The following is a 12,054-nucleotide window of genomic DNA, read 5'->3' on the forward strand; positions in this document are numbered from 1 at the left end:
TTTTCTGTTTGGATGAACAATCTAGAGCTATCAGCAGTGTATTGAGATCTCCAAATATGATTGTATTTTTGTCGGTTTTTATTTTTTAGATCAGTTAGTAGATGTCTTATATCCTTTGGTGTTTCTTGGTTTAGTGCATATATATTAAGAAGTGTTATGTCTTCTTGATTTAATATCCCCTTTATCATTATGAAAGAAGCATCTTTGTCTCTGATTACATATGCTGTCTTGTAGTCAGCACTGTGAGATATGAGTATGGCTACACCTGCTTATCTTTGGAGATTATTTGCTTGGAGAATTGTTTTCCAACCTTTCACTTTGAATTTGTTTTTTTCCTTGAAGCTTAGATGTGTTTCTTGAAGGCAGCATATAGTTGGATTTTCTTTTTTGATCTACTCTGCTACTCTGTGTTTTTTATTGGTGAGTTCAATCCATTTACATTTAATTTAATTATTGACACTTGAGGGTTTTCTATTGTCATTTTATATATTGCTTTCTGATAGCTTTGTATTGTTTTTGGTTCTTTTTTGTATTTCTGTCATTTGTGTTTGTTTGGTTGTATCCCATACTTCTTTCCTCTGTTTTTTTTTTTTAAAGCCATGTGTTTCTGTAGTGGTTTTTCTAGTGGTAGTTACCATTAGGTAATATAAAAAATATATATCATATTCATTGTAGAACATTATCTCATGAATGCTTCTGCACTCCATCCTCCTTTGCTACTCTTAATCTTTGTCCTCTCCCCTTTTTGTTTTTGTTGGCATAGATTAATCTTGTTTTTATTGTGATCTTGTTGGAGCTATTACTTATGATTTTGTTTTATTTTGTTCTATGTATCTGTTCAGATAACCCCTTTCAGTATTTCTTGAAGTGGGGGTTTTCTGGTGATAAATTCCTTCATCTTTTCTATATTTGTGAATATTTTTATTTCCCTTTTATATTTGAAGGATCAATTTGGTGAATATAGTATTCTTGGCTGGAAGTTCCTCTCTTTCAGTACTTTGAATATTGGGGTCCATTCTCTTCTGGCTTGCTGAGTTTCTGCTGAGAAATCTGATGATAGCCTAATGGGCCTTCCTTTATATGTTGTATTCTTCTTTTGTGTGGCTTCCTTGAGGATTTTTTCTTTGTCATTGGCTTGTGATAATTTCATTACAATGTTCTTTGGAGTACATTGTTTGGGTTAAGGTAAGTCAGTGTTCTGTTTGCTTCTTTGATTCGAGACTCTCATTCTTTCCACAGGCTTGGGAAGTTCTCATTATTTATTTGAATATGTTTTCCATTCCATTTTCTCTCTCTTCTCCTTCTGATATACCTATTATTCTTATGTTGTTCTTTTTGATGGAGTCAGACAATTCCTATAGGCTGTCTCATTTATTTTTTTAATTCGTGAGCCTCTTTCCTCTTTTTTCAGTAATATTTCTAGTTGCCTGTACTCTATCTCACTAATTCTCTCCTCTATCTGGCCTGTTCTATTAGCTAAGCTTGTTACCTCATTTTTCAGTTCATATATTGAGTTTTTCATCTCCATTTGGTTTCTTTTTATAGTTTCAGTTTCCTTGGTGAAGTGTTCTTTTCTGCATTAAATTGTTTTTTGAGCTCTCTAAATTACTTTTCCATGCTTTCTTGTATTTCTGTGAGTATTTTTAGGACTTCAATTTTTAATTCTGTCATTTAACTCCAAAGTTTCCAAGCAATTAAAATTTTTTTCTAGATATTTTTCTTCATCTGTCTGAGCTACATCTCTGTCTTTTGTATGCATGATATTTTATTTCTTTTTCTTTAATGGAATTTGAGAGTGTAATTGTTAATAACACTAATAAGAGATAATTAAAAAAATAAAATAAAAATTGAAAAAATACAGCGAAAAAATAAAAATTTTATAATGATAAGTGGAACAAAAACTACAGAGAACAAGGAGCCAGAACTGAGAAAAAATGACAAAAGAGATAAAAAATGAAGGCAAAATCAGGTAAAATGCTACAAGGAAAAATATGAATCCCAAATATAATAATTTGTTGATAAATGATGATCAAATGATTGAAAAAGGAGAAGAAAAGAGAAAAAAAAAAGTAAAGTTTTTTGAAATCTAACCCTCATAAAAAAAAAAGAATGAAAAATATAACAACTGGCCTGACCTGTGGTGGCACAGAGGATCAAGTGTTAACCTGGAATGCTGAGGTTGCCGGTTCAAAACCCTAGGCTTGCCCAGTCAAGGCACATATGGGAATTGATGCTTCCTGCTCTTCCCCCTTCTCTCTCCCTCTCCCTCTCTCTGTCTCTCTTCTCTAAAATGAATAAAAAAATAAATTTAAAAAAAAGAAAAAAAATGTAACAACTGTGGATAATGAAAGTTCAAAAGGAAATGGAAACAAGAGAAAGGAAATAAGATAAAATGACCAAAATGGGGAGAAAAGTTATAAATATGTAATTATTTTCTGGTTTTGAGAGGTAGCTTCTTCCTTTTCTTTTTGGCAGGTGGTGCTGTACTACAGGTTTTGCCCCTGTCGAGCTCTTGAGTAGAGGTTTGCTGTTGTGTCACTGCAGCAATGACTTAGACTGGGCCTCAGTCCCGTTGGTACCTGGGGCTTGTTAGGGCTTGGAGGCTCTGACAATGGGAGTCTCAGTTTTATTTTCCATGTGCCTCTCCCCACGTCTCTCCCAGTTGAGCTAGCAGCCTGGGTACTTAGCTGTGAGGTTCACCCAGCCAGTGCTTGCAGAGCATGAGGTTCTAAGAGCAGCCAGGTCCTTCCTCTAGTATCATTCAAAGCACAGTTCTGGGTAAGGCTGTACCAACCAGAACCACCATTAAGAGCAGGCAGGGCTGAGAGCTGATTGCAGTTCTAGTGCCTTTCTAAGGGTCAGTGGACATGTCTAGCACATCTCAGCATGCTGCAGGCTGGGAATCTATTGCAGATCAAGCACCTTTTTAAGGGTCCCTGGTCATGTCTAGTACTCCTCGGCACTCCATGGGTCTAATCTTGACAGGCTTCTCTGTTGTGCACTGGTAGCCTGCAGGAAGCAACAACCGTGCCCAACCCTCACAAGTTCAGCAGTGCACAAGAAGCTCTGCACCCGCCCACTTAGGTGCACAGTACCAGTGATCTCAGTCAGAGCTGGGAATGCAGGAATACACGTTGAAGCCTGTATTGGCCCTGCGGAGGTGAGCCGCCCACCCAGGCAGTCCCAAGCCTAGGATCCTGGCCCTTGCATACATCTCGTGCTGATAGTCATGAAGTTGGGAATGCACAAAGACGCTGGCAAAAGCCCATGCAGATGTCTATTGCTGATCATCTCGGGCTAAGCCCTCCAGACTGTGTGTGCACGTGCCCACGCCAGTGGTGTTAGGTGGAGCCACTCACACACCACCTGTGATTGTGGACCCGGGAGCACACAAAGCCCCTGGCACCAGTGCTGGCTCCTGCAGTCACTGTGCACTGGTAACCTTTGTCAGAACCTATCGCCTGTGCTTGCCCCGCTTCCACGATCTCAGGCAGAGCTGGCATGATCTTTCACCTGCTTGAACATCCACCCTAACCCAGCTTCTTCCCTCTGCCTCAGTCCCTCTGTTTCACTCATCTCCAGACAAAAGTGGCCCTTCCTCAGATCAATGAAGAAAGCGAAATACCCCATTCTCCATCTTATTTCCTTCAGAGTAGATTATATATTCAGCCACCTTTTTACCCAATCATATCTTTGTTTGGTGTATGTATATTTAAGGTGCTCCTGAGATTTTTTTCTCTGTCTTTAGTTGTTGAATTTGTTGAAATTTCAAGGGGAGTTATTGGGAGCACCCCTCATAGCACCATTTCTCTGACCTAGTTGTTTTAAATATTAATTTGAAATTGCTTTCCCCTCTTGTATTGGCTTAGCTCTTATGTGTAACTTGAAACCCTAAGAGAGACTGTGTGTGTGTAAATTTAAAATTCAAGGCTAAACTATCAGCCATTGAGAATTCACCAATCATTTATTGGTGTCCTTTTCTCTCTGATGCTCACCAAAGACTCATCTGATTATGATATTTATAATCTCATATAATTTTCCATGGGAAAAATCAATTTACAAAATGTCCAGGTCACATCACAGATATTTCTCACTTGAGTCATTATATCACCATGCTTGTTTATTCATTGAGTTGAGTCCTCACTATGTGCCAGGCACTACTTTAGGCTTTGGAGATTAAGCAGTGACATTAAAGAAAAAGAAAACCCTCTCTTTAATGGAACTTAATGTTCTCCCGAGGAGATCATCTCCAAGTAAACAGAGTCAAAATAATTCAGAGAACCATAAATGCTACGAAGGCAATTAAGTGTAAGAGTGAGAGGTTATGGATTAAGAGATGGCAATCTTATATGCTGTGATCAAGGACAGCCTGGGAGTAGGCACCACCTGAATAAGCTGTAAAGCATAAGGAAGATTTAGCCACATAATGATTTGTGATAAGAGAATTCTAGACAGAGAAATAGTACATGAGTTTCAGAGTGAGAACAAACTAATTTCTGACTTACCCTCTAAAAACATAATGGAGGAAATAATTCTGCTATGAGAAAAAGTATCTTAAAATCTAAAGGTTTTTCTTTTGGGCTATCTAGTTTCTTCAGATGTTCAACATCCTCAATTATCACTCATTATCAATACCAATTATTTCAATGATTTTTAAGCAAACATATATCTGAGAAATTTAATTTTCTCATTCATTGATATATCTAGAAGAATAATCATAAAAACAGTGTAAAAACTTATAATATTAACTTCAATTTAATAATTGAAAGATTTTGTTTTAGAATCTTCATGTATCAAAATGTCTCCATCAGTTTACTTATGGGATACACATTTGAATAGATGGTATATCATACTTCTTACACATTTTTACCTTTTCCACAGATTGTCAGCATACAGATTTTAAGGTAGAAGATGGAAAGAAGAGAAAATCACTGAGAACCCACTGAAGATTTGGCATTTTATTTGTATCTCTGAGAAAATTATGAGCTATCTCTTCTTGGAATAATTATTATAAAATTAAATTGTTTTTTCCTAATACTACATTTTTTACTTTATTTTCTTTTTTTTTTTTTTTTTTTTCCATTTTTCTGAAGCTGGAAACAGGGAGAGACAGTCAGACAGACTCCCGCATGCGCCCGACCGGGATCCACCCGGCACGCCCACCAGGGGCGATGCTCTGCCCATCCTGGGCGTCGCCATGTTGCGACCAGAGCCACTCTAGCACCTGAGGCAGAGGCCACAGAGCCATCCCCAGCGCCCGGGCCATCTTTGCTCCAATGGAGCCTTGGCTGCGGGAGGGGAAGAGAGAGACAGAGAGGAAAGCGCGGCGGAGGGGTGGAGAAGCAAATGGGCGCTTCTCCTGTGTGCCCTGGCCGGGAATCGAACCCGGGTCCTCCGCACGCTAGGCCGACGCTCTACCGCTGAGCCAACCGGCCAGGGCTACTTTATTTTCATTGGAAATGCAAAGTAAAGAAGAGTAGAAAGCTCTTACATATCTCTCAGTCACAGGTCTAGATGGTGACCAGAAGGTGCTTTGTATAATTTATAGTGAAAACAGTTTGTTTTTATTCAAGATACAATTTCTTTCTGCAAATCTCATTTTATAGACACAAAAAACAAAGATACAGTTCTCCATATCTTGTGCATATTGTGCTTGTTTAGATTTTTGTCAATAATAAGTTAAAAATGAACACACCAAATTGAAAGTAAATGAATGGAGGCTTGACTTGGGGAGGTGTACACAAAATGGAGTGTTCAGAGAGATGTGTTGTAGAGTTATGTCCCTGAAACCTGTATATTTTGTTAACCAGTGTGACTCCAATAGATTCAATAAAAAAGAAAATGTTTCTAATAGCAAAAAAAACCCCTGTAACATCTATACAAGTTATGCATGCATAACTCTCTACCAAAGATACCCACTGTCATTTTCATACATCTTTACAATGTTTTTTTAGGCCAAACACAACTAAATGCATATTATTTTACTTATTTGGATTGTTTGCTATTGGACCACAGTCTCAAAACTTACAGAATACCCATGCACCGATTATAAGGATTGTTATACATTATTCTGACAACCTATGCTAGGATTTTATATTTCACATCAGAACCATCACCTGAGAGCAGAGGGGAAAAGATTCTCCTCCACACACTCAGTATTTTCCCCTTGATCTAAATGTTTATATTAGATGAAGGAGACAACTGCTCGTTCACTGTGGTTTAATTTCTGCTTAGTCATGTTTCCATTCTACTTTAAATGTACTGTTTAAAGCACTGGGCATGGAAATGGTGGTACTAGCTGCATTTACAGGAGATTAATGCTGAACCAGTAACACTCTTCATCATTTTCTTATCTCTGTTTATGCCTTACCCTGGAAGAGGTGCTTCTCATTAGACCCATGCATAATGCTTGCAAAGAGAACGGCTACTCAAAAATTCAGGGTATCCAGATACAGGGTTATTTCCTTCTTTTCATATTCTCTCTTTGTCTTCTACTCATGGAGGAATGAATAGATGTCTTATCTTTATGTATATATTTAAATGAAATTCATATCTCTATTGAAAGTTTTGTATTAAACTGACAAAATTTTCATACAAAACGGCATACATACAATGTACTTGAAGGTATTTTATTGAAATATTGGTTAAAAATTAATGAAATTCAGTCCAGTTTGCTTAAGAAAAGATTTAAAAAGTAAAAAATGAAATTGAGTTTTGGTTCAGCAGAGGAGAGATCTCTGAGTCAAAATGATTTTTAAAAAATTAATCACTGTAATCAATATTTTCCGGCAACACTGCAGAAAAGTAATAATAGCAACATATACAAGTCATATTAATTGATTTGAGTAAAATACTCTAGTTTGATAATTTTTGACTTTCAAAAATATTTTTCTGCACAACACAAAATTCTCTTATTAGATACAAATAGGTCAAGGCAGGGTAAAACAAGCACTTTATGAAACTAAACATTGTTTACACTTTTAGATATTAATTTTTACATAAAACATCTTGTTTTTACATAAAAAAATTTAAAAAGATTAGCAAAAAAAACCAGTTTGAAAGAATGTGTAAATATAAATTTTATCCAATCCACTTTACCATCTCTAGAAAAAATTTTAGTAATTTTTACAATAGTGAAAGGGACTGTTTCCTTAATTTCTCTTTCAGACAGTTCATTTTTGGTGTATAATAATGACACCGAATTCTGAATATTAATTTTATATCCTGGTGTGTAAGTTATTATGAGACAAACCTTAAATGGACTCTTCCCACCTTATAATTTTATGATTTTATAAGGCAGGGTACATCTTACTTAATATGAATCTGTTACAGTATACTGTACTTTTCAGTCTCTCAGATGAAATACAGACAAATTTACTCAATCAAAATGGCAAAGCATAACTAAAAAAAAAAAGTCATCTTTTCCTCTATGAGTAAAAAAAAAAATCACATCACAATTCAAAATTTAGAAAATGTATTGTCACTTACTTTGGTAGAGTTTTCAAGTGATTTTCTCTTAACTCCAAGATCCGCAATTTGACAAGTCTGTAGAAAAAAATTTAAAAACTACTTCTTAATGTTTTTCTATAAAACAATATTATTATGGTACAGTCAATTATCACTCCATTATCTAAACAACTATGTTCAACATTACATACCATGGTTACAGATTTTAAAGAATTATATAAATTAATTATGAATAGGGTCATATAAACATTAGACAATAACAAATGTCATTTGTCAAAATTAAATTTGACAAATTATTTGTAAAATAAATATTTCCTCAAAATAAATCTCTCAAAAATATCATCTAGTCTTTTACATTACTTGTTTTATAAAAGAATATACATTTATTTAATTGTATACATTCCGCAGATTATTGAAAATCTAGTAAATTCCAAGTGCTATGTCCACTGGAGGATGGCAATACTTCTCTTCAAAAGACTATGAATGAACTTGTAAAGTAAATAGTACAGCATAGTAGTTAAGAGCTTAAGCTTTATGGCCAGACAGATCTGGATAAAATCAGACTCTCGTGCTCTATTTCTGTGGCACTGGGCAAATTAATTAATTCCTCCTAACTTAAGCTTCCTCATTTTTAATGAGTATGTGATAACAGTAGCACAATGTATAAAGTTTGAATGTTAAATAATGTCACACATGTAAAGCATAATGCCTGGCACATTGTAAATTTTAACATGTATTAGATCAGGGGTCCCCAAACTTTTTACACAGGGGGCCAGTTCACTGTCCCTCAGACCATTGGAGGGCCGGACTATAAAAAAAAACTATGAACAAATCCCCATGCACACTGCACATATCTTATTTTAAAGTAAAAAACCAAAACGGGATCAAATACAATATTTAAAATAAAGAACAAGTAAATTTAAATCAACAAACTGACCAGTATTTCAATGGATACTATGCTCCTCTCACTGACCACCAATGAAAGAGGTGCCCCTTCCGGAAGTGCTGCGAGGGCCGGATAAATGGCCTCAGGGGGCCGCATGTGGCCTGCGGGCTGTAGTTTGGGGACCCTTGTATTATATATTACTACTGTATTATCAATAACTGATATTTCAAAATGAATATGAAGTGATAAAAAAAGAAATATTTGATTTTTTTTAATTAAACAAGAACATCAGAAAAGCAAATGACAAGTCAAAGCAAACTGATTATGCAAATGAGATGCAAAACCAACTTTTATTTCATTGCTAAAAATGCACTATACAAAAGGCTGAAAGTACCGGAGTATCTGCATGTTCCCTGATCCCCTAACTTTTGTGGGCAGTGTACTTGTTATGGTCTGCAGTCTGAGATGCACTATTGTTACTAATGTCTATAACTGAGTCTTAAAATGTACTCAGCTGAGTCTACTTTAGAACACATTAATTGGATTCTATGAATTCTTAGTGTTTGGGGAATAATTCACTATTTGAACGTTTTCACCTACAATTGCCCATATTTACTGTACTTTGGGTACTAATCTAGGTCTCTTCTTTCTTTTGAGTTTTGACTCCTATTTAGTTTCTAATTTAATTTTAATCTTTATATGAAACAAAATGATTTAGTTCTTCAGTGCATGAGTATATTGTTAATAAAATAGATTTTTTAAATATTTATATGTTTTGGCCCTGACTGGTTGGCTCAGTGTTAGAATGCCAGCCCAGCGTGTGAATGTCCTGGTTCAATTTCTGGTCAGGGTACACAGGAGAAGTGAGCATCTGCTTCTCCACTCTTACCTCTCCTCTCTGTCTCTTTTTCTTTCCCATAGCCATGACTCAATTGGTTTGAGCATGTCGCCCCCTGCTCTGAGGATGGCTCTATGGAGCCTTCATCTCAGGTGCTAAAACTAGCTTGGTTGTGAACATGAACCCCAGATGGGCAGAGATTTAGGAGGTTACTGGGTGACTCCTGGTCAGGGCACATGCAGAAGTCTGTATTTCTATCTCCCCTCCTTTCACTTGGAAAAGAAGGGAAAAAATTTATATGTCTCAAATCTTCTCAACATTTGTACTAGTGTGGTGATATTTTGTGACATGTTTTGGCTTCTAGGAATACCAACTCACATTTTGAAAGGGATTTCAAGAATCCTTTTGACAAACAATCCAGCTAAAAGTTAAAACCTTTTTTAGTTTACAATATAAAATAGAGCATATTTTGACATACATTTTATACAAAATTAAATTCTTTTTTTTTTTAATGTATTTTTCTGAAGCTAGAAACGGGGAGAGACAGTCAGACAGACTTCCGCATGCGCCCGACTGGGATCCACCCGGCACGCCCACCAGGGGGCGACGCTCTGCCCACCAGGGGGCGTCGCTCTGCCGCGACCAGAGCCACTCTAGCGCCTGGGGCAGAGGCCAAGGAGCCATCCCCAGCCCCCAGGTCATCTTTGCTCCAATGGAGCCTTGGCTGTGGGAGAGGAAGAGAGAGACAGAGAGGAAGGAGAGGGGGAGGGGTGGAGAAGCAGATGGGCGCTTCTCCTGTGTGCCCTGGCCGGGAATCGAATCCAGGACTTCTGCACACCAGACCGATGCTCTACCACTGAGCCAACTGGCCAGGGCCCAAAATTAAATTCTAATTCCAAGTGTTTTCTATTTGTCAATCTTTTCCCTTATAGTAGGCTTGCTAAAAGAGGATTAATAAAAATTTAATGCAAAAAGTGTGTCTTTGGTTGAAAATTAAACATTTTCTACTTTCATATCAAAAGCACATTTGTAGTTCTGTGGACACTACCTGAAAGACAATGGTCATTTAGATGAATGAACAGAAGCTAGATAAAGGGTTTTTATATTATATTATAATTTTTTATTTAGTGAGAGGAGGGGAGGCAGAGACAGACTCCTGCAGTGCACTGACCAGGATCCACTTGGCAAGCCCACTAGGGAGCAATGCTCTGCCCATCTGGGGCCTTGCACCATTGCAACTAAAGCCATTTTTTAGTGCCTGAAGCAGAGGCCATGGTGCTATCCTCAGTGCCAATTGAGCCATGGCTGCAGGAGAGGAGAAGAGAGAGAGAGAGAGAGAGAGAGAGAGAGAAAGAAAGAGAGAGAGAGAGAAGTGAGTGGGGGAGGTGTGGAGAAGCAGATGGGTGCTTCTCCTGTGTATCCTGACAAGAAATGTAACCCCGTACATCCACATGCTGGGCCGGTGCTCTACCACTGAGCCAAATGGCCAGGGCAGTAAAGGGTCTTTTGAAGAGCTGTGAATTTTAAAAACTGTCCAAGTATACGACTACTAAAGTAAGGGAATTTAGGAAATGTTGATATACTCTCCATATGCAATTGGGGGCTGCTACATATTAAGGAACATCATTATTCCAGTGTTCTTAGTATCTGCACCAGCTTCTGCCAAAAGATAGGTGTCAAGTTATACTTAGTCTATTATTTGAACATTCTCAAAGATGATCACTCAGAAAATGCAGTAATAATAAACTTAAATTGTCTTAATTTTTAATATATATTTTTGATATTTGCTATATCCAAGGCATGAAAACACTATAAGTCTTCAACAACAAGCAATGGGTAAAATAATGTAAATATAGATAATGAAATACTATTCAGCCATAAAGAAGAAGGGAAAATCCATCTGTGACAAATAGATGGACCGTGAGGCATTATGCTAAGTGATATTAGCTTGATAGAGAAATACAGCATGGATTTACTTATTTATAGAATCTAAAACACACAAACACACATACACATACACACAACACAACACAAACTCATAGTAAAGGAGATTTGTGGTTGCCAGAGGTGGGGGTGGGATGTGGGGGAATTAGATGAAGGTGGTTTACAGGTAAAAACTTCCAGTTATGAAATAAATAATTACTGGGATATAATATAGAACATGATGACTATAGTTAATACTGCTGTGTTTATATTATATTTTAAAGTTAGTAGAGATGTAATATTAAAGTTCTTATCATTAAGAAAAAAACTTTTTCTGTATTTATATGAGGTACTGTCAACTAAACTTATTGTGGTAATCATTGCACAAATAATGCAAGTCAAGTCATTATGCTGTGTACCTTAAACTTATACAATGTTGTATGTCAGTTTATGTCAAGAAAACTGAAGGAGAAAAGGGTTATTGCAGAATGCCTGTAAAATATTGTAAATATAAAGATGAAAATAAAAATTTCCCTAATTTCATTTCCAAGCAATCAGTTTTTTTTAATTTTATGCATATTTATGTTCATATTGGGCATAGAGTTTATATATTTTGTTATAATATTTTCCTAAATATAACTGATAGGAATTAGAAACACTTTCCTACACATTACATAACTCTACATACTGTTATATGGATGCACCATAATATATTAATCCAATCTCCTAGATGAATGTGTGCTTCTACTTCTTTCATATTGGAAATAATGGTGTATTAAATATCTTTATCCATTTTCTAGTGTGATTTTCTTTATGGTTTTTTTATTTTTATTTTATTTTTTTTCATTTTTCCAAAGCTGGAAACGGGGAGGCAGCCAGACAGACTCCCGCATGCACTCGACCAGGATCCACCCGGCATGCCCACCAGGGGGCGATGCTT

General features: G+C 36.5%; 1 protein-coding gene across 3 annotated transcripts in view; it reads right to left on the reverse strand.

Moving 5' to 3' along the window:
- Positions 1–12,054, reverse strand: part of LRRC7 (leucine rich repeat containing 7) — a 598,371-nt gene that overhangs the window by 254,190 nt on the left and 332,127 nt on the right. For all 3 annotated transcript variants that reach the window (XM_066268909.1, XM_066268907.1, XM_066268908.1), the window contains one exon: positions 7,489–7,545. In XM_066268909.1, the coding sequence (XP_066125006.1) occupies positions 7,489–7,545 (57 nt within the window). The remainder of the gene's footprint in view (positions 1–7,488; positions 7,546–12,054) is intronic.

This window comes from Saccopteryx bilineata, chromosome 3, assembly GCF_036850765.1.
Source record: "Saccopteryx bilineata isolate mSacBil1 chromosome 3, mSacBil1_pri_phased_curated, whole genome shotgun sequence".
Lineage (NCBI taxonomy): Eukaryota > Metazoa > Chordata > Mammalia > Chiroptera > Emballonuridae > Saccopteryx > Saccopteryx bilineata.